The sequence below is a fragment of the Eriocheir sinensis genome, chromosome 39 (genome assembly GCF_024679095.1).
Source record: "Eriocheir sinensis breed Jianghai 21 chromosome 39, ASM2467909v1, whole genome shotgun sequence".
NCBI classification, from domain to species: domain Eukaryota; kingdom Metazoa; phylum Arthropoda; class Malacostraca; order Decapoda; family Varunidae; genus Eriocheir; species Eriocheir sinensis.
Window position 1 is genome coordinate 13029809 of NC_066547.1, and position 23113 is coordinate 13052921.

The 23113-nt window shown below is 41.5% G+C and overlaps 2 protein-coding genes across 8 annotated transcripts; one reads left to right on the plus strand and one right to left on the minus strand.

Moving 5' to 3' along the window:
- On the minus strand, positions 1–5871 carry LOC127009018 (nuclear pore complex protein Nup50-like). Of its 5 annotated transcripts, none has more exons than XM_050881604.1 (2): positions 5700–5871; positions 1–2765 (listed from the first exon to the last, which is right to left on the minus strand). In XM_050881604.1, exon 2 carries the CDS (start codon positions 2729–2731, stop codon positions 1337–1339), a length of 1395 nt encoding a protein of 464 aa, XP_050737561.1. In that variant the 5' UTR covers positions 2732–2765; positions 5700–5871; the 3' UTR covers positions 1–1336. The 5 variants fall into 5 exon arrangements, with proteins under 5 accessions (XP_050737561.1, XP_050737559.1, XP_050737563.1 ...); XM_050881602.1 differs by lacking the exon at positions 5700–5871 and adding an exon at positions 5239–5260; XM_050881606.1 differs by lacking the exon at positions 5700–5871 and adding an exon at positions 5073–5232.
- A 1510-nt stretch (positions 5872–7381) lies between these two features.
- On the plus strand, positions 7382–21518 carry LOC127009015 (uncharacterized). 3 transcript variants are annotated; one of them, XM_050881597.1, is made up of 10 exons: positions 7382–7597; positions 9312–9344; positions 9713–9778; positions 9906–10201; positions 10455–10597; positions 10870–10982; positions 11871–12117; positions 12561–12725; positions 17771–17874; positions 19558–21518. In XM_050881597.1, the coding sequence occupies exons 1-10, from the start codon at positions 7544–7546 to the stop codon at positions 20323–20325; spliced, it is 1989 nt and encodes a 662-aa protein (XP_050737554.1). In that variant the 5' UTR covers positions 7382–7543; the 3' UTR covers positions 20326–21518. The 3 variants fall into 3 exon arrangements, with proteins under 3 accessions (XP_050737554.1, XP_050737555.1, XP_050737556.1); XM_050881598.1 differs by lacking the exons at positions 17771–17874; positions 19558–21518 and adding an exon at positions 13354–14938 and having other exon boundaries at positions 7393–7597; positions 12561–12735; XM_050881599.1 differs by lacking the exons at positions 17771–17874; positions 19558–21518 and adding an exon at positions 13354–14938 and having other exon boundaries at positions 7397–7597.
- The last annotated feature ends 1595 nt before the right edge of the window (positions 21519–23113 follow it).

Sequence of the window (23113 nt, forward strand, 5' to 3'; positions counted from 1 at the left end):
TAGTCTGTACATTATAATCTTTACCATTCAACACAGCACCAGAACAAAGGGGACAGGTAAGAATTTACAATGCTCTGGCAGTATGCACTGAAAGCTTCACAGAGGCAATAATATGGTGCATATTAATATTACAAATACTTGAGTACTCCGATATACAAACTGGATCCATTATATCTTTATTATTCATCCCAAATAAAACCTAATGATAATATATAAAACCTTGCACAGGAAAATGCTGTCTGAAACCAACATTTTAAATATCACAATGAAATAGACAGTATCAGTCTGCAAAATAATACAACCCAATGGGAAATTGTGGGACACGGACATCAATGATAGGCAAGTAAATAAATATCATTAAACACTGAAAATGTAAAGACAATCAACAAACAGCAGTTTTCAAAATGGGCATCAGCAAAAGGAAACGAACTCATTACTTCCTATGGAAAGAGCAGTTTTCAAGATTTTTTTTTATAAGAAGACACATCTTAAATGTCTCATGCCACTGACTTACATGTGCCTAACAAATTTAGCTGTGGGGTTTGAACATAGTAATGTCAACAGACAAGTCAGTGGTAATATGGTCTACAACCTTAGAAGTTTGTCTTTTTTGCAATAATAATTACCAATATCATTACTGATTAAGAACAGGCATAAAAACATTCAGTACTGCTCACAAGGAGAAGCATTGAAAAGTCAGACTGCCAAAGAAGTAAATGGCATGTTTTGAATCACAGCATAAGATGGTCTAATACTGCAAACAAAAAACAAGGGTTACCACAAGAATACAAATATTAATTTACACCAGTAAAGAAGGGAGCTCTTTGAAAAATGGCTCCCTCCTTTACTTCCAGCATTTGGCACAATGTGAACTCATATGTAACTTTGAGCATCTGCCAGTCTTGAAAATACATGTTATCAAAATATTACTAACACAGTGAATCACTGGTGTCATGGGTACCTTGCACATGTTCTGCATGATTATATTGCTACCAAGTTTCAAAGCATTTACATCCTGACTCACATTAGCTTTAGTATAAAATAGGCTAAACAGTTAAGGGTGATGACAGACATATGTAATCCCTTGAGTTTACTGATTTTAATTTTCAATCAGGACAAAGCCATCCCGCTTTCTTCAGATCAACATTTCACGATTGAAATACAAAATATGAAGTTTCAGAATCAGAACATAGTATGTTTCCATGTCGTATATGATTGATTCCCTCATCATTCCAGAGTATTAGTGTATTTCATATTCTTTATGTACAACAATCTCACTCATGAAATCCAAGTGAAGTTTCAACAACAAAATGTTTGTGCTACTGTGGTCCAGATTTTATTTCTTAAGTTCATTTATTTTTTCCATCAGGGCATCAGCGTCTTCCCCAGTCTTGACACGTATTAACATCTTGACAGGTTCGTTGGATGCAGATCCACTGCCTGAGACTGGAGGATTTGGGATGCATGCTATTATGACACCATTCTTCCCTGCCCTTGCAGTGGGGATGGTGGGGTTAAGGATGATGTTGAGCAAGATGTTACCCAGGTTGGTGAGGGCCCTAATGAGCAGCTGGGTCTTCTCTCCGGCTGGCTTGAGGAATAAAGTACCAACTCCCTTTTCCACATAAGCTCCATCCTTCATGTAGAATAACTTACACTTCTTTTCATAAATAGCATCCTCTTCCTTCACTTCACTGACCTCAACTTTAGGTGGCTCATATGCTGCATCATCTTTGTCTGCCCCTGTGTTTCCTGTGGTGGTGGCAGTGGTAGTCGTTGAGGAGGTAGCCGTGGTGGTGGAGGAAGACAAGCCACCAAAAATACTATTGCCACCACCACTGAAAAGTGATTTCTCTGGAGCACTTTTGCCAAATCCTCCAAAAGAAAATGCTGGTTTGGTTGGAGAGACTGCTGCAGTCTTTTTGTCACTTGATGCTGAACTAGCACCAAACAGAGATTTCTCGGATGATGAAGTTACAGAACTAGCAAAGGAAAATGTTGGCTTTGTAGCTATAGGCTGGTTCTCTTTCTCACTTGCCTGATCTTTACCTGATGCCTCACTTTCTGTTCCTGTCTCTTCATTTTCACTCTCCCCCGAGGAGGGGTACTTCTTTGTCAGTTCCTCAAAATGTTTCTTGTAGTCGTCAAATACAGGCGACAGATTTACGTGAGGGTTTGCATCGAGGTGTTGCTTCACCCACTTGACAACGCCTTCATTGAGTGCCTTCAGGTGGCCCAAGAACTCTTTGTTACCCTTCTTCCCTGAGGGGTCTGTATTTGTTTTAGACGGGTTCATACCATTTGTTTTTGATTCAACTGACTTTGGCGAATTTGTTGAGGAGTCTTTGGTGGTGAACTTGAATGTTGGAAGAGAGGCTTTCTTTTCGGGGGAGGTAGCATCAGACTTTGTGAAAGATGTGGGTGTGTTTGCCTTGGAGGTGCCAAGGATATCAAAAGTAGGTTTTGCTCCGGTATCCTTGTTGATGAAGCTGAAAGTCGGCACACTAGAGGACTCCTTGTTACCACCAAAGCCCGTGAAGGGTGTAAGTCCCTTGAATATGCCTGGTGATGAAGACTCCTCCAAGTTCCCACCTCTTCTCCTTGCCTTTTTTATTTGTCGATTAGCAAGTTCCGACGTGGGGGCCTGGCGGAAGACACCCATGTCTTCCGGGTCATCCTCCTCCTCCCAATTGTCATGAGTCAGCTCCTTCACAGCACCACGTTTGGCCATGCTTGCTGATAATTCCAAGTACAGGTGTTGTAGTCTGGAACAATTAAATATTTCAATCACATTTCAGCCTGAAGCACTGGTCACACTCAATGAGGATGATATAGAAGTGTACAGGAGATGCAGCATGGATGTTAGAGCAAGGGGTGGAGCGCAAATTGGTAGAGTGGGTCAAGTGAACTCACTGAGGAGCTCTAGACATGTCATGAGAATGATGAGAATGAAGAATGATTTTGTAAAGCGGGTGTATGGGTGTGCTCGTATGAGTCAAGCAGGAGGGCAGAGGGAAAAAGATAGACAACAAGTAAGGCAGAAAGAGAGGATTGAGGAATGCATGAACAGGAAATGAGTGGCAGGCTGTGAATGTTGATAAAAGGCAGTTCATGAACTGGAAAGACTGGAGACTTCTGCCATGATCACCCTCTCAAAGGGAGTTACTTGAGGGAACAAGGCATCAAAGCTTGACATGGAACAGATAAAGTTGACAACTATAACAGGAAAACAGCTGGCAGAGCATATACATTTATTTTAAAGTAAAAATGGCATGAAACTGAGCATGAGTGAAACCATAGTAAACAAGGGACTCTAAAACCAGGGATTTTTTTTTCTTTTGGCCTATAGTGCTGCTAGACTTTTTTGATGGGGCCTGATGGTTGACCCCAGTCTGTAATGGTGCTGGCAAGTGTTTTATAATGGCATAATTTTGCTTGGCTTATACAGTCACCTCTCGATTAACACAAGTTTAAATAACGCGTTTTTTATTTAACACGAGTTGATATTTAAGGAGATACGTTTAACTAACGCGATATGTTCGATTTAACATGAGTTTCATCGATGACATCACCGCACAGAGACGCTGTCTATCTCCTCAGTCTGAAGCTAGCCGGCACTGTGAGTGGAACGTTTCTCTGGAATATGTACACTGCATTTTGACCTCTACTATGGCACCCAAGCGTCCTTCCAAGGAGGGCCAAGGTTACGCCAAGTTAGGTTGGGGTAGTTTAAATTTATTCAACACACAGTGTGGGGCGACGGAAATTCGCAGTGCAGGATGGGACATGACAGCAGCGACCCACTACGCAGGCCAGTGTTGCGAGAGCTGAGAAATATCTCTTCACAGAAATAAGTCACTGTGTTGTCCACCATGCATGTGGAAAAAATGTTAATTTGCCTGGTTTTGTTCTAGTTTGTCCACTTGTGATCTTTGTGAGCAGTGAGTGAAATAAAGAAACAGCAAACAAGTTAAATTTCTCTGTGAGATGTATTACGGTAGCGATGACGGGTGCACAACAGGCATTGAAGTCTCGACTCATTTTATAAGTGATTTAATGATATGCTGGAAAACAACAAAGATTAATTCAAAAAAGGCCGAATCCTAGAAAAAAATAGTTTCGTCCGGAATAGAGACTGGTGAAAGACCAAAATTTTACCCCACAATGACATACCTGTCAAGCTACTGTGGTGTCTTGCCATAATATTTTGCGTTAGAGACCATAAGTTTGTGTATAAAAAACGTAAGACTTGACAGGTATGGTTCCGACGGACTCGAGCAGGGTGCACAAGGAAACACCCCCCCCCACAAACACACACACACTAACCGTAACAGTAACCGTTACTCAGCACGCCTACATGAATTTAAATATGGTGCGTACGATATATTTCAAATTGTTTGAAACAAACATTAAAAAAAACAAAACATTGCAAGCGGAGAAAAAACGTAAGATTTTCAACTTATGCCGTAAGACTTACGCAAAAAACGTAAGACTTGACAGGTATGCAATGAGATAACAATGACTGGCAGTCCACCACTGACAGCCTGGGCACACAAAGTTTGAAACACCAGGCCTAGCAGGGGTCCTTCGTAATTATGTTGCAGGGGGGGTTTCTGACGAATCTTACATTGACAATAAGGATATTTATACCGTTTTTCATGTTTTTAGGGCATTCCTGACCATTTGAAATTAAAAAAAAAGGTAAAAATGACTGGGATTGGGGTTTAGCAATGTGCACTTTTAGCCGGGGTTCAGTGGGTTAATTTTAGTATCTCTGACATTACAGACTACCTCAACTCCTGTGAACCCGAGTGTTGTGGAGCCTGATGGCCTACATCCTCGGACACTTAGGGACCTCAAGACTGCAGACTGACCCCCTCAACCCATCACTCTGAATCCTGTGCTTTATATATTAAGGATTGATTCAGTCATTCTTTACTCCTATATCACATTGCATCGCTTCATAAGTCTACCTCCTAGGCTCTTGGTATGTTTACTCACACACTGCTGTGCTATTCCACCACGTCCACGACCGATCTGAATACACCCTGAGATCGAAACGAGAAAACAACCTTGTGGAGCGGAGGTCCCTCACTTGGAACCAGCTGTTTACTGTGCTAAGGCCGAGGTTTTTGGTTTACTGGGTCACTGTTTTCCCTGGCCAGTGCACACCCGCCTTGAGTGTGTGGTCAAAGGGCGAGGCGGTGAGTCTTGGCGCCAACGGAAACGGTCACTCACCCACAGCCCGTTTTCTTCCACTTTTCATGGACTTTTGTGATCCTAATGATAGTTTTACCAGCCTTTAGAATCATTCACAGGAAAAATACCCATGAATACCCCGTAAATCTTCTCTGTGGGCTTGAAAAATAGACGTAGTTCAGCCCGAGGTACGTTAATGACTATGGACCCAGAAAAACCAACCCATCCCTTGCCCGCCATAAAACAGCCTCTGCACCACCTCCAAATTCCCTAACAATATATCCACATGCACCAACCACGCTTAAATATTACGGGAAAAGGTGAAAAAGATGGTAAATAAGCTAACCATGGATTTTGGCGCCAATAACCTAGCCCAACCATTCCCTTGCCCGCCATATTACAGCCTCCCAGCGCCTCCAAATTCACTAAAAAGATGTCTAATTGCCCTCATCAAGCTTAAATGTTACGGGAAAATGTGAAAAACAAGGTAAAATAACTACCCGCCGAGGTGTTGCGTCAATGGTGGCCAACGTGGTGCTTAGGTCAGGCTCAAGTACCGGTGATTCTTCTTGTTTTCTTCTCTTCCTTTTCTTCTTGATCCTTTTCTCTCTTTTGTTCTTTCTTCTTCAGTGTTTTTTATGTGTGTGCTTTAGGTTTGATTACACACACACACGCACTTTGCTTATCACTTCTTATCATTATTATTGTTCTCATTTTTTTTATTGTTAGCTTCTTCTTTTTCTAAGTTGACCTTTTTTTGTTTTTGTTTTCTTCTTCTTCTTCTTCTTCTTCTTCTTCTTCTTCTCCTTCATCTCCTATACCTTCATCATCATCATCTTCGTGACTTCTATAACATTTCAGAAAATCATCCTTTTATCAAGAATTATCAGATTTCTTGCCCTGAATTATCAGTAAGCATGCAGTAATCAGTAGGCTAATGCATGCTCTCATCTCTCCGGGCAATTATAGCACAATCAACACACCATGAATTATATAAACACGATATTACTATACTCACGTTATTATAAAATGCCAATTATATCACCCCCAAAAACACACGGAGAAAAGTGACAAAACCCTCCCAAAAGCTTTAAATTATCAATACGTAAAGCGATGAAGCTGTACGTTCCTACATGATTTATAATGTAGAAAAATGGAAAAGGCACTTGATTAAACCAGGAATAATGAAAAAAGGCTCCAGGAGTAAGAAAAAGATGTGAAAAGGCTCAGGAATAAGGAAATATATAGGGTGATGGGGAAGGGACAAGCTGAGGAGTAATGAAAAAGCTCAAGAAAAGGGGAAAAAAAGTCTATGCAGTAGTAGGGAAAGGCGTGAAGGAAAAGCGATATAAGCTCAGATGAAAAGGCTAAAGTGATTGATTGATAGAATTATTGTTGCAAGTAACAAGGGAGAAGGGAGGAACATGCCATCCCAACCCCCAGGCAGGGCAGAATGTGATTATACAACTAGTAATATATGAAACTAAAAAGATACATTGGTAGGAATGTTAAATGCACAACAAGGGAGGGGGGCGGTAACCTGCCGGCCTCCCCCTAGACAAGAAGAAAATAAAATGGGGACGGAGAAATACATTGCCCAAGCACTAGATGGGAATGAATACAGAGATAGAGTAAATAGTCCTTCAAGTAGAATTCTGAAAAAATCACAGCCTTGTAGTAAGGAAAAGGTGTGAAAGGGGAGGGACAAGCTAATGGGAGGAAGGACATGAGGGAGCTAGCTGGCAGGGGTACAAAAGTCATATCAGGCGAGAGAATCAGAGCATCCTGCCAATCGTACCCCATTATCATGAAATTAATATATCTACCCTTCACAAGAAAGAATTAACGTACCAATAGCAATCACAGGGTCAGCACAATTAAGTTAGTGACCCCTAGATTGTATAATAAACTAATGAATAGGAAACGAGATGCAGGCAGGAGCAGAGAAGAGAGGAAGAGGGAGGAGAGGAGGAGGAGGAGGAGGAGGAAGCTAGGCCAGGGAGGAGGAGGAGGAGGAAGCTAGGCCAGGGAGGAGAGGAGGAGGAGAAAGACCAGGGAGGAGAGGAGGAGGGAGGAGGAAGGCCAGGGAGGAGGAGGAGGGCCCGGAAGGAGAGGAGGAGGAAGGAGGGAGACCAGGGAGGGGAGGAGGAGGGAGGAGGAAGACCAGGGGGGTGGAGGAGGGCCCGGAAGGAGAGGAGGAGGAGGGAGGAAGACCAGGGAGGTGGAGTGGGAGGGCCCGGGAGGACGTTGTCTCGCGAGGTTCCAACAACATCTCGAAGTGCGGGGAAGTTTGCCTTGTTGTTTTTGGAGTTTATTTTAAGTTTTTCCCCTTGTCCGAGGCGCCATGGACCTCCAGAACCTGCAGTACCAGATGTGGCTGGCCGTCAGGAGGCACCAGGTGAGGGCACAGGGGCGTGGGAGCGTGTTAAATAAAGTGTGTGTGGTGCAAAGTTGTGAGGTATTGATTGTCTTTATTGTTGCCGCTACTTGGGGACATTTTATTGCTCTCGAATATGGCTCGTGTTGGGCTGCAATGGCCTTAAATGTTGGTTGGGGGTGGTGGTGTGTGTGTTTGTGTGTTTGTTCCATTGTCTTGTGGTGTGTGTGTGTGTAGGGAAGTGTGTGTGTGTGCGTGTGTGTGTGTGTGTTCCCTCTTCCTCCTCCTCCTCCTTGATATTTTCTCTCCTTTGGGTTGAGAACTAATCATTAAAGTTGAAATGAGTCCATTAGGGTGTATTTGTCACCTTGTTAGGGTCACACCTGTCCACACCTGTCACTAATACTTAATTACCTGTCATTGTTTAGGGGTGACTCAAGTAAACAGTTTGCTTACCTTTGGTTTCCTTCTACACAATAAATTTTCTTTCCCCATAGTTCATATGTAGTGCTCAGTTTCTGGTTGTATAACGTAGGAATAAAGCAGCTACCTTTTGTCCATTTCATCAATATTCATGTAGAAAAAAAAAATCTAGCATTGTAATAATAATGAATAATCAGGAATACACAGTTTGCATGATAACTGTCACATCACTCCATGCCTTTGTATGGTTCCTGACAGCCTGGTCTTCCTAACTCTGTTCTTGCAGTCACCTCACCTGGTTATGAAACACCTGGTGGCCCCAAAGTATATATTTTATCCCTGAATACATGTGTGAATTATCGCTGTAATACCTAAACACCAGAGAGAGAGAGCGCGCTTGGAATGAATTAGGATAAGGGACCAAGGGTACAAGGGTCTTATGAGGTGAGAATATCAGATCATCCTATACCACATCTTATCATAAGCATCTGCTCTTCATGATAAAGAATGTATCTGTAGCAATCACAGGTTGCCACAAGTTAGTTATCTCAAGATTGTATAATATGCTAATACATAGAAAACTAATGGCTCTATGTGACTGTGATTCACCTATACTTTTCTTGGGTAAATGGCGTGCATTGCTGCCTGCAACTGAGTTTTAGTCCATGGGAACAATCTATGACTGAGTGTCTGTTTGACTAATTTTGCTCTTCATGGCTGGTCAGGGATTCAGATGGGGCAAGAATTGCACACTGGTGTTAGGTAAATATCAATAAAATAACCCAACTCACAATTGCAGATGATGAGTTGATCACCGCATTTGCCTAATGCATGGTGAAACTAATTTCACATGTTTATCAAGACTAATTATGGTAAATCTAACAATTGTATCGTAATGTTCAGGGAGGGCAAAGACCTTACCATTATCTTAACAAAATGACTCGCGGCAATAGGACTTGGAGGTCAAGGTTCATCAGTCTCACTACTTGAATGAAATAAGAAATCACAAAAGAAAACATCAGCCCCTGAACAATATATACTGCTAAAACATCAAGAAAAATGAAGAAGGAAGCCTAATATTGATAAAAATAGCACTAGACCAATGATGTATCACTGACATTTTCCAACCATGTGAATTTCAGATCATAGAGTATCACAACCCAGGACAGATACCTTAGAATACCATTTGGTAGCAAACACTGGCAGATGTCAAATTAGATAGCTGTCTATATCCATTGGTAAATATTTGAATATTGTGAAAGCTTACATAAAGATGCCAACACACCACCAATGATTCCCTTTTCCCCCATAGGCACTGATTGGCAAGCGGCAGGAGGACCCACATGTAAGTTACCGCAGGGTTTTTTGTACTGCAGCTGAAAATATATTCATTGTGCAATTTATTCTAGAGTTCCCAAATATAAGTAGTCCCCCTTGGGTTAGTCATGAGATGTAAACAAGTCAAAAGAGCATTTCTCTCTGTGATTGCTTTAAGCCCAAGATTATTACCACCTGACCAACCTTCCTCCTTATCCCTGTTCTCCAGTCATGTGGCTCCAGCTGCCCAAAGTTCTGTCATTTCCCCTGGCCTCCATTCCCTGCAGGCCAGTGATCTGGCTGGCTGAGAGGAGCATCAAAACTAATCTCAGAGGGAGGTGAATGGCCTGTTGTCTTTGCGGCTTCTTTGTCATGCTATTGGTTTATTTGTTTCAGAATTTAGCAGTTCAGAAGGAGATTCTAGATGTGCTGTGTCAACTAGTCTCCATCAATGAGAATCAGGTGAGTACAGGAGCTCTATTTGACTATTTAGAATGTCAGAAGATTGCTTTGAGGTACATTGGTGATGATAATGGGAAATATACTTTTATGAGTGAGGTATGGCTAACTTTACTTCACTATACTACAGAAACTTGTGGTGGCTCGGTTGCGAGAGGAGAGACATCAGTGTCAAGTTAAGCAGGAGAAAGAGAATGGTATCCACAGTGATGATGGAAAGGACGAAATTGACTTGCTGTATGATGACGAGATGGTCAACGACACATTGCAAGAAAAGGACAGCAAGGCAGCCCCAGTACCACACACCCTCGAGAGAACCTCAGGCCAACCTCCAAAGTCCCTCAGAGACCAGGAGGCTTTGTCAGACAACACCCACAGACACCCTGCAGCATCTGACCCTCTAAAAGATCACCATCAACAGACTGGGTGTGTTGAACAGTTTTCTTTTCAAGGGAATGTAGTTTGATCAATGAAACGTTCCTCTCCTCTACATGTGATTGATTCACTTTAAGCTTTCTTACTGCTTCCTGCTTTGTGATTTAACTTGTTAAGGGATACATGGTGTGTGGTAAAGCCTCTGATGTGCTGTGTGAAAGTCTTTTGATATGCTGTGTGCTGTGTGGCGAGCTTCTCAGGTGATGTGGCTATTGTGGTAAAGCCTCCAATGTGGTGTGTACAGTATTCCAGAGGCCCCAGCAAGTCCCCCAGTCTGGTGGTGCTCCCCTGAGAAGAGACTCCACAACTTCCAGCCCCCCACGGCAGATTACTCCCAGGAGGACATACACGACCTTGTCACGGAGGATGAGTTTATGCATGCGCTAGGTGAGGCCATCCTTGTGTGTACTAGTCTCAGTCCTGCATGGCATTGTTGTATTCATCCTTGTCTTTCTGTATACCATCCATCACATGGTGCGCTAGAAAAAATAAGGGATATATTCACATATTAAAAGTAAATTAAGTATGGTGTTTATTTTACTTAGACTTATCGCAGTGTATGGCAGAATACATTTCCTGGCTTATCATACTTTGTTTACATTGTACTTATGATTTTTGTTCAAACCTCCATAATTGATAAATCACTCTGCACCTCTCAGGCCTGCTCACCGTGAAGGAGTGCGAGGAAGTCCTGGCAAAGCGGTACGAGAGGAGAAAACACACCGCCTACTCACACATCTTCTCAGCCACAATATGGGAAAAACCCGAAACTGTGAGTACACAGCACACCTGGTGTGTCAGGGGTAAGGGATCCTTGATTCACTCATTCCACAGTGTTGATGTACGTGGTCTTTCTAAATGGTTGTTGGCTCTTTTAACCATGGAACTTACTAAAGATCTTAGAAGAACTTGTGCTATTCAAAGTATTCTTGGCACACACTCATGCCTACTCTATAATGTAAAACATAACGTGGTTTGCTAATCATAATTCTCATGATAGGTGAGCTACAGAACTGGCAGTAGTTTTTAAATTGCTGAAGAATTTTAATGGTGATGTGACTCCTCCTGTGAAAAGATCTTCCTTATTGAAAAAGGAGATGTAAAAGACCCTTAAGAAAAGCAACAGCAGGATATGTAAAAAAAGTTATGGGAAGGTGAACTATGGTAATAGATGAAAGAGAAGTGATAAATGATATGCTGGAGGGGTGGGAGCTTGTGAAGAATGTATGGAACTGTGTGTATGTGAACTCCATTTAATCAATACTGAGACAGTTTATGGTGTTGACTAAAGCTTGTTTGGTTCACCAGAGCTGTACATGAATTATTTGTGAATAGCAATGGCCAGTAATGCCAGATGTAGATATTCCTTCTCAAACTTTTTATTTTTAAGAGTATTTATGAACCTTGCCTCACCTATGCATAGATGATATTTGTAGCTATGATTAGTAAGTGGATTAGCAGTGGAGCGGGGCCTGAAACCTCATCAACGGTAAACGGTAAACGGTAATAAGCTCTTACTATAAGAGAATTAGTCACACACTACACAGTAAAATGGAGCTTTTCTAGCATTACAACAAAGCTATGGTGAACCAAGTGTCATTTAGAACAACAGTTCTAGGAGTAAATAAATGACTGAGACTTTCATTTGGGCACTCCACAGCGTCGCAAGCGGAGGGCGTGGCTAACCTCTGGGGCCGGGTCGCCTCCCATGCTGAGGCGTAAAGTGAGGCCACCGTCCCAGCCACCCTCACAGCCCCAGTCACGGCCCGCCTCTCCCACACAGTCTTCTTGCTCCCCGATGACCACCTGTCCACTCTCCCAACCTGCATCCCCACAGTCCCTTGAGGAAGAAGAAACACCTGCCTCACAACCCTCTGAGGAAATCTGTCCAATGTGCAAAGTTAAAGGTATGTTGTGATTTTTTAACAGTTAAGGAAACAACTCGAGGACAAAAACAAGACAAAAAACAAAAAAGTTTGCACAGCTCTTATAAAAAGATAATACAGTGGCTCATTGATATTGATCTAGTGCTAGTGCTGTCTCATGTGCAAAGGGTAAGTTTCCTTTGTCTTTTGTTAAGGTTGCCATTTAGTGTAGGCATTTCTTTGGAGTAAGGGAATGTTGCATGTCATTTCTTGGCTGTATTGTATATGTGGGTGGTTGAGGTATTGTTGATTTTCTAGATGGAGTTTCATTCTGTCTTTGTAGCCAGGCAGGCTACCAGTGATAACGGTAGTCACAACAAAGCTGCCTTAAACATGTCGAGGGAGTGTGAGAGGTCTTGCTGCACAGATTTCAGATGTTGGTTGCAGTAGTTGGATGTTATTTAATTATTTCCTCCATATGACAGGTGCGGATGTCCAATGTGATGGGTGTGGAGTGATTTACCATGCACAGTGTGTGGACTTGGAGGACAGTGAGCCTCCTCCCTGCTGGCTGTGTCTCACCTGTGAACAGCTGGGCCTGAGAGCCTCATCCTCCCACACAGACCCTCACCACCTTTCCAGGCGAAGAGGTAAGTCCAGGTAATGGAGAGTCGTTTCTGTCTTCTGCCTGCTGTTGTGCCCCTCCTCTTCATTATGAGGTCCATATTCTTAAATGTATTCGGCTCTCATTACGACTATTTTCCAAGGCATTAGTGAAGATTAACTGGGTTCTCATGGGTGATTTTCCCATTCATGGTGCAGAAGTCATGTAAAACTATCACCAGGATCGCAAAAGTTCATGAAAATCCCAACAACTTCTCCAAGGGGCCTTTCAAACAGGTGTACTGAGGTGCCGATATGTTTAAGAAAACTATACAGGCTTGAGTCTCTTCACTGAGCCACCAGGTGTTCATACAAGGTGCTTACTGCATCAGTTCAACATTACTCAACTAACAGGGATGTTATATTAATTTCCTTCTTATTTGTGTTCTGTTCAGTGAGTTTCTCTTGGTTCTTCAACACTTGTGTATTTATTTTAGTTCTTTAGACTTTGATTTCCTAGCCATACTCCCTTGTGTTTCTTCTTGTACTTACTATGAACTTACAGTTTTCACAGCATGCAAGAAACCATTGATGTGCCAGGGTGAAGGGGAAGGGGAGGGGCAGATACTGGCTGTACTTTACATGTGTGAACTGAGCAGTCATAAATGCTTGCAGTTTAGGGGGACTCCTAGCAGAGGTAACTGGTAGCCTGGACGATGTAATGGCCTTGCATCCCAAGAGGCAGTGAGTAACCTGCCACAGCTCAAGGCAAGGCAACTGAACTGAGCACTGTGACCAAGCACCTCATGGCATAAGCCCCCCGTCTATACCATTACATTGCCTCACCGAGTATACGTAATCATAAAAGAATCAGCCAAATTATATGCCTAAGATACCAAGTGTGATGGAAACTTAGGGAAAAGGTAGTCATCTAGAATAATCAATGTATATAACTATACCAAGTGCATTATGACCAAGAGGTCCAAGTTGTAAAAGTGTAAATGTTTGTACTTTTCTATTTTTCTACTTATTGGGCACTCCAACACTGTCACCTTTGTGTGGCTGCTGGTGTGTCCTGTGCCATAGTGATGATGCATATTAGAGTAAGGACCAAGTACACAACTGTGAGAGCTGTTAAGGCATGTGCAGTCTGTCTTTCATGTAGATATGTTTTAGATTATCTAGACTGCATGGAAAGTTTTGCTATAAATGTAACATCCTTTAAATTATGACAATGCAAGCATGAACTGAGGGTGGTATCGTCTCCTATGTGTCTGTCGTATGTAACGAAGGAAGTGACAAAGTCAACTCAAACTACTTCCTAAGTTGGCTTCCAAATACTTCATAGCCAAAGTGCAATAACATTGAGATATCATGGTTTCACAGAGCCTACAAGACAACCAAATTGTTATAATCAGCTGCTTTTTTCTATTTATTCAAGATCTTAATGAAATATTGTGTACCTGACAATTCTTGTAGGTCTACTATTGAAATTTGTGATGAGTGTATAATTGAGTGTAAATTATATAAGGAAACATTAAGAAAATTATGTGCTTCATAATGGATGACTCAGACTTTGACCTCCTTTCCCCTTAAGACCAGTTTTGAGTCCATAAATCTAGAGCATTTACTAAGCTCAGTGGTAGGCGGTGTGTCAGGGTGTGGCGCATCCTAACACAGCAGGGCTGAGGGCACCTCTCAACCTGTCTGGCAGGGGCGCCCTCCTCCCGTTGCCTCACTGATGTAATATTTTTCTGTAGCATGACTCAAGGAGGCCTTTTATTATGTTGGTATATGTATCTTTTAGAGAAAGATAATCTTATAATTGTTATAGAAATAATTGAAAGGTGATTTTTTTTGTAAATACTAATTATATTATGCAGAAAGATGAGTAAAATTTATTTGATTGTATAATTTAGTTTTACAACAAAATCAGTTTTATAGATACTTTATTATCATGATAATTATAGACAAATTCTGGGCTGCATATACATATTCAAATGTTCTGCTGTAGTCAAAAGTGATCAGGGTTGTCTGTGAAACTATCCTCATGTAGAAGACCTGTGCACAGTGTCCCGTGTATTGTACAGAACTTCTTACATACACCCAAAGCCAGATTACCACACTATCAGTATTCCTAGCTAATGAGCCTGCCCATCATCATCAGCCTCATATTGTCCTAAGCCCTCGCACAAAGCTCAAAGCAAGTCCTGAACAAATTTGTTACTCTTCAGAATGTTAATAAATACTTGCATCTTTATTTTTGCATGGTTTGTGTCACCTGGATAGCAACATAGTGCAGCACCAGTGTTGCCATCAATGATAGAACAAGTACTGAAAAAATGTTTACATAGTAAAAACTTTGGTGATGACACAGTGTTAATCTGGCATGCTTGCTGACATTACATAATAAATATTATAATTTTGAAGGTTATTGCCTCTTTACACAGTGTACATTACATAACCTAAGCAAGTTCAAAAAGTAAACCTTGGCAGATTCTTCTCCAGGAAATAATGGATTGTGTGACCAAGCATGGTGGATGCAAGAGTTAGTGGGTTTGGAGGATTGGAAGGAGTTTCCTAAGCAGAATTTATACAATAGGGGGGCACCTGTCTTTCAGAGAAGGCCACTGCTTGACGGGGGCTGTACGGCATCATTTCCAGTGACTAACAATGCTTAATTGCTGTGTGAATGCCCTGTGTGGTCCATTTCACTTAACAATTTAGCCTTACTTTGCTGGAGGTTCTTTTAGCTCTTATCCTAATGTAGGAAATAGAATATTGATGATGATAGGACGGAACTCCCAAGATGCTGAGCAGTATTAGGACAAAAGTTTTATTCTTGTTGGTTCTGTTCAGGCTTAGGAAAGCAGCAAAACCTAAGTCCATTTATAAATACACAAACGTGCAGCCAACAGAATTTATATACTTACGTGGTCAAAACCTCAATAGTTTTTATATCCTTGAGTAAGAACACAGCTTACGCTACACTTTTAACCTAAATACTGCTGTCGTGACTAAATTACAGACTACATGTATGTTTCACTGTAGTTCAAAGTATGAAATAGGATCTTGCCAATGTGTAAATCATGCCTGGAAAATGCCATTATTAAAAACTAGTATTGTAACATAAAAATACAGTTGTCCCTCAAATAGTACGGGGGTTAGGGACCCAGGGCCCCCGTACTATTCGAAAATCCGTATAAAATTAGTGCTCCCCATAGAAACACTCCCTGGGCTATGTTTGAGAGAGGGAATTGGGACTCTCGGAACGTCTCAGGTGCTCTCAAACGCGTGACGCGGCAGCATGAGTTGCCAACTTGGCACGTCCGCTGGCTCCCGGCTTTGAGAAGTGGAGTGCCTTCGTGCTGTGATGACATCATCAACAAACATGGCGGCCCAAATAAACACATAAGTGTTTCCATTGCATTTCACCTCTCTGTACCAGCATGACCACTGGAGCTTCCTTTTCATCTTCTGTTGTAAGGAGTTCGTCAGCCAGGACAGCTAGTAATGCATGTTAAACATTGCCAGGGGTGGTCTGGGCGCCCTAGATGTCCTGACTCGTTCTCTCAAATGCACTGGCAGGAAGATCAGCGTGCGCCATTTTGCTGTGAGTGAGACGCCGTCACCATAGCAACAACGAGGCTTAGTAAAAGGACGGCCTTTATCTCCACTCTTGCAGCACTCTTGGAGCACTGGCAGTTACTGCAGCAAAAATTTCTTTTACACTATGATTAGATACAGCGAACACTGCTCTCATTCATGTGGTATGCTCTCCGTACTGCAACGTAACTCATCCCAAAACATAACTTCTCTGAAATCTTCTGCAAGATGAACACCTTTCTCAAACTCTTTGGGGTGGTTTCAGCGGGTGTTTTGTTTGAACAGTGTTGCCACTCACGCCATGGGTACTTGGTACGATGAGCGGGAAATTAAAAAATCCTAAAAAAATTCTTCCATGACAATCCGTATAAAACCGAAACCGTACTATCGGAAACCGTACTATTTGAGGGACGACTGTACATGTATAAAGGGCTAATTAATGGTGCCACCACTCTAGGAGACTTATTTTTCCCATTTGAAATCCTATCATTACTTTTTTTGATCTGCAATGATAAAAATCATTATTAAATCTACATGAATATTATAAAACTCAATAATGTGTTTGGTTTGATAGTTGTTCTGAGGATTGCACATGGTCACTACTGTGGAGTACCGCTCACCCCATCCCCAAGTTCTTGAGAAACTGGAGGGAGTACTGTATGTGATGTGCAATATTTTCACTACCACAACCATAAGTTGTAAGGGTTGGCTTTGACGGGTTTATTGATATGTTGATGGAAGTGAGTGAGAAAGGTGGGGAATGTCAGAGTGGGATGTTGCTAATGGTATGACGGTGCACCACAGTAGCTTCCATGTGCAAAGCTTCGGTCAGTCATCACACGAAACACTTCATTAAATCGTAAATCCTTTAAGGTGAGTCTTGAATCACTAATGCAGATTCAGTACTGACTCATATCATTTCAGCTAAAAAAGTAGTAATAGAAGGTTTTGAAATGGTAAAAATGGATGAAAGTCCTGAGGTGGCAGCACCAAAATTTCATTTTATTCAGGAGACTTAAAATGCAAGTCTGACGACTACGGTACCAAGATGGTGGCAAAAATACGCTATCCAAGATAACCCTAAAAACTTCCTTCCAGCAAAAAATCTGTTACTCAAAAGAGCTCACTTGCCATTGTAAATGCTTGGAGTCTACTTTAACTTGCTATTTTTGTTGAAAACGTTTTGGAAATTGTTCTGGTGAGGTCCTACTTCATACTGCAATCAAACATCTTAAGAGACATTTTCAAAACATATAAATAATCAAGATCATGTGTCCAGTAAGGCTCAGGTTAAAAGTAGACAATAAATTGAGTGAAATGACCTCAGCCTGTATTTTAAGCCTATTTTACTTAAATTCAACATTCCCTTGAGTGCTGCAGAACTCAACCCAAACTGTTCATTGGAGTTCTCTGGGCTGTTGGGGGTGTATGTATATATTATCCCTGCCTGATTCAGACAAGGCTTCTGTTTCTGGCTGATGCACAGAGGCGTTGGCAGTCCGGGAGCGGCTGCTGCGACAGAGGGCAGAGCTCACCATAGCTAAGCTACAGCTGGAGGAGAAGAAGCACCACCTCTCCCTTGCCCTACAGGTACTGTCTTGTTCATAGTTCTCTCTTGTCTTTTGAATGTTACCTTTTTATCTGTTGAATCTGTATTCCCTGTCTCATTTTTCTTCCTTTTGTTCTTTTGTCCTGATCTTAAAGTTCTTGAATGCCAATACTGTCACTTTCTTTTCAATGCTCATACTGTCCTGTTGTTTGTGTAACTTTTGTTATGTCAAATGTTAATGCCTGCATCAGTGGCAGGAGGTCAGTATTCTGCTCTAACCAACATTAACCTCAACTCCTTTCATGAATGGTTATATTTTTATGTTACCTGCACACTCACAAGGTATATACTTTTTATAATAGTAAACTTTTACTTTAATAAACCATTTAGGGGAAGGGGGTGACTTTATATCCGAAATTCCATTATATACGAGGGATCCAACCTTTTAGCACGTGATAAACTTTGTTCGCTTCCCGTATATAACAAAGCTTGTTCATTATATAAAATGAAAGTTTCTATACTTACGGACATGCACTCATCCCAAATACTACATCCACGTATTGTCTCTGCCAGTTCTTTTCACCCTCACAGATGCTGTCCATTACAGGGGCCTTGTCTGCCCTCGTATGGGGTATGCATTTCGTGTGGGAGGGAGTCAAAGGCTCTTCTCTCATCAACTCTCCTCCTCTTACTAGCAGTCTCCTGCTTCTTAAATTCTGCTGCAATGTTGCTTCTTTTTCTATCTTCTGTCAATACTTGCTGACTGCTCCTCTGAACTTGTTAACTGCATGCCTCCCCCCTCCTGCGGCCCATTGCACACAACTTTCTACTCTTGCTCACTCCTATACTGTCCAAATTCCTTATGCAAAAGTTAACCAGCATCTTTATTCTTTTATCCCTTCCACTGGTAAACTGGAACACCCTTCCTTTATCTATACTTCCCCTGCCTGTGACCTGACCTCTATCAAGACATCTTCCCACCTGAATTTGACATCTCTTCTGGACTCTTGTTGTTTTCTTTTGTCGGAGCAGTGCCTAGCGGTTTTTTTGTTGCTTTTTGTTTTGTTTTTGCCCTTGAGCTGCCTCCCTTGCCATAGAAAAAAAAAAAATAAATAAATAAATAAATAAATAAAATAAAATAAAAAATAAAACAGACAAATTAAAACAGCAATTACACATTGCGCACTATGTTATGCTGACCAACATACATGCTCAGCCAGCCCACCAAAAAACATAACTCCGCTTTACCGAACTTGTTTGGTAAATCTCCGCACATACCAGAAAGTAAAAAAGTTCATTAAAGCTGAAATTTGTTATACTGAGGTCCATTAGAGTGAGGGTTTACTGTATTTACTTTCTCTCCTGTATCTTTTATAATCTGGCACATGACTTGTATCTGTAGTATTGTTAAATCCTTTTAGTATCCATCTGACTTAGAATAAAAATTTGTTAATGTTAAGGTTTAATGTGAAGGAAGTTTCAAAATATTATGTTGAAGAGCTGAGCATGAAGAAGGATAACCATAACAACAATGGCACTAGACCAGATATTTTACTAATGCTGCAGTTGCTGGGAATGCTTACTTGGAAATGAAAAAGTTTGGCAGTAGTGAGGAAATTCCTTACACATTTAGCACAGGTATCTGATAAAATCTTATCTTTAATTTTGTTGGACCACTGAACTATAAGGCAAGGCTATGATGTGATAAAGTCTGGCATCCACAGGCACAGCGTGCAGAAAGAGTTGCTTTGCAGCAGAGGGAGGAGGATGTCCGTGAGGCAATTAAACAGCTGCAAAGCTTCATCAGTACCTTCCAGAAGCTACCAACAGAACCAGAGCTTCCCACTCAGCAGAACACTTCCCCAGACCTTCCTGTTCCATCCTCCCCTGCCAGCTCTCTACCTGGCAGCAGTCCCCAACATTCATCCTTCCCTGGTGGTGCTGCCACCTCTCAGCCATCATCTCCGAGCCAGTCTTCTCTCCCCTCCCTCAGCCCAGTCACCCCCATCTCCCTGCCCACAAGAGCTGCACCACATGCTACCTCCCCATCCCTTTCATGTTCCTCATCCTCGTCCTCACCTTCCTCTTCCCCACTGATGCCAAGTGTTTCTTTAAGCCAGTCCTCCTCACCAAGGCAAGTAACACCTTACAGCTTTGTCCTGGGTGGTGCCTCACAGCCATCATCACCCTCCCCATCACCCTCTCCTGCTCACCAGCATGGGGTCACCATCTCTGCATCGCAATCACCATCTCCCAAGCCAAGTCACTATAGTTTTGACAAACATAATGTGGAGCCAAAGTCTTACATCCATAGTCATCACAAAAGGGTAAGACCTCCCAGTCACTCTCGCCGGGATGGAGAGCTCCACGCCCTGCTTCCCCCAGACGATGAGGACGTCTGCGATGAGCCGACAGACCTTTCGTTCCCCCGACAAAACAGATTATCAGGAATACAGAGAGGAGAGAGCAAGGTCATGGCTGCCTCCTCTTGAACTGGTCCTAGAGATGTGTACAAGGGCTGCCCAATTTATTACAACTACTCACTGAGAAGCAAGATTTCTTTTTTGCCTCTGCACAGCTGACATTCATGCACATTTGTAAGAATTAGAATATTCCACTGAACTGATCTGCATTGTCAGCTGTTTGCAGGTACATCAAAGATAAATATTCGTAGTGTGTGGCTGCAATATTTGGTGGGCTTCTATTGGTGTTCAGGATGTCTTTCAACTCTCTTCCAGTATTATTATTACATGCTGTACAAGAGGACGGTTATTTATTTGTACTCTACGCTAGCAATAAGAATGTTTTGTACACTATGGACTGACAAATATTTGTATATCAGTGTAGTACATGTTGTTCTTTCAGTGGCGTGGAATCTGTGTGATCCTGGAGTGTGTATGTCATGTGTTCATATTTGGCACAAATTCTGTTTGTTTTAAACTCTAAATACAAAGTAAAAGTGTACATTTTTATTTAGCCCATTTGAGAAAAAAATATTTATCAAAGTATTATTTACTTCATAGGGCAGAGGTATTTTTCTATTGTTTTTGAAACAATAACCCAGATATTCATTAGTGACTAATATAATTAGGACTAAACAAATTACAAAATATATTTTCAGATATCTGTTGAAAAGCATGTGATGTTATTAATGTTATAGATGAGTCTGGCACTTGTTACTATAAATGTGGAATATTTTAAGTCCAGTATTTCTTTTCAAGATTTCAAAGGAATATTTTTTTATGAAAATTTTTGACAGTTTGGAAGTGTAGTGTTTAGTGTTGATGGCTAGGCCTAGAGCTACACACTGATCCATGGGAACGGAAATGTGGCATTTTTGTTGTAACCTTCGTTACTGGTTTGGGAAGAGTCTTGCATGCCTGTCAGGTACTGCAGGATGGGGCGTTGCCAGTGGCCAGCCTACGGGGTATAGCTAATCTGCTTGTCTTGCTTTGTTACTTCATTAATTTAGAATCAGTGTTTGTATGGATGGAAAACCATGAGAGGTGATGCACCTCAAATCATTGATAATCTCAGGTGACTTAAGTAAATGTTAAACTTAGATCAGTTTGAGTTGTTTTTGTTGCAGTGGAATTGTATGACTGTACAAGTGAAAATAATACTCATAAGCTGCAAAGCAGTGCTTGATGCAATAATGCAGTGGAATAAACCTTTTGTACCGATATATTTTCCTCTCTTTCTTCCAAATAACCACTTCCACTTCATCTACGAAGATTTTTACCTCCCCATTTTTGTTTGATGAAGCACCAATGTTGCCTTTGCATCAAGACTAACAGAACACAGCCTGAGTTCACTGTGATATAGCATCAGACAACAAAGACCATTCAGTTTTCATTTAGTATTGAAACAGAAATGGGTCACCTATCAAGGCAAAAGAATAGCTGGATTTGAATTTGCTTATTCACAATAAAGGAAGTGACATTAGCACCAATATATTGGAAAAAAATATATGGTGTTCCTACATATTTTTTTCCACATAGGGTTATCACCTGGTGCCACAATAAAGTACTTGCCTGCGCCACTAATGGGCTGGGGCCAATCAGTGGGCCCCATCATGAAGGCCTACCAGCGCTATAAGCTCAACACCTCGTCTATGTAAGCATAATGCAGTACAAAAAACAGCAAACTACATAATATAAAGAGAAATCAATAACTAAAAACTCAAATAAGCCATTTACCTCAAATAATTGGGAGGGTAAACTTGTGGTGGATGTGAGGCTGGTTTCCAAGGCCCAAGGCAGGGCTACTGGGGCCCGGGAAACTCCAGCCAATCACACCCCACGCCCAGGCAGTGTTGCAGCTAGAGGTAGGTGAAGCCCAGCCCCCAGCACACTCATGGGCTGTATACGTACACCCACACCCACTCTCACTCCAAGTGGCTCTCTCTCACTTCCCCCTCCTTCCAAACAAAAACTGGTTCTGATAATAAACAAGCACAGCAACTTCATGAGTAAAACACATCACACTTTAGCAATGCTAGGTATCAGAGGCATTGAAACTGAAAATCAACATTGCAGCTGAACAGGGTGTGTTGAGGTGTTCTCGGAACACAGCAGCTTTTGAGAGGAGATATTATGTATGTGGTCATTTTAAATGGGGGGCCATAACAACTACTTATGGGAAAGTGATCAAGGGCAAAACAATGTTTATTGAAGTTTGAGGAAAAGAATATTAAGGTTGGGAAAATGAGGTACGAGAGCAGTGTGAACATTTGCAAGAGGGAGAAAAGGAGCAGCTGTAGTATTACTGAGGTGGGGAAGGGGAGAGGTTAGAATGGCAGAGTTGAAGATATTGAGGTTACAATATAATTTCAGGGTTGTTTTGATTTAAACTGATTCAAATCAGAGTAAAAAAAATCATGATTTAATTAAAAATTAAATATACTATATTTAAAATGATTTAAGTGTTATATCAAGAGTAAAATATATAATGATTTAAATTATATATATATATATATATATATATATATATATATATATATATATATATATATATATATATATATATATATATATATAGATAGATAGATAGATATAGATATTTACGTCGCGGCCTATTGCGCCGTTAGGCTTTTATAACTGGTGGGGGCCTGATAGTCGGCCCAACACGTTGTGGCGCAGGCGAATGTTTATATTGGCGCCATCTTGTTTTGACTCATACTGCCCCCCGGAGCTCATCTATGAGCCTCTCTTTGGAGAAGTTATCTTGAGTCCGGGTTGGCAGGTGGTCTTCAGGGCAGCATGTGGGTAGTCTTAGGCC

What these genes read in the sequence shown, in the direction of transcription:
- LOC127009015 (XM_050881597.1), top strand. Translation starts at nt 7,544, where the DNA reads ATGGACCTCCAGAACCTGCAGTACCAGATGTGGCTGGCCGTCAGGAGG. An exon ending in AGCGGCAGGAGGACCCACAT is followed by an intron (nt 9,345 to 9,712) that starts GTAAGTTACCGC and finishes TATTTGTTTCAG; the next exon opens with AATTTAGCAGTTCAGAAGGA. An exon ending in TCTCCATCAATGAGAATCAG is followed by an intron (nt 9,779 to 9,905) that starts GTGAGTACAGGA and finishes ACTATACTACAG; the next exon opens with AAACTTGTGGTGGCTCGGTT.
- LOC127009018 (XM_050881604.1), bottom strand. Translation starts at nt 2,731, where the DNA reads ATGGCCAAACGTGGTGCTGTGAAGGAGCTGACTCATGACAATTGGGAG.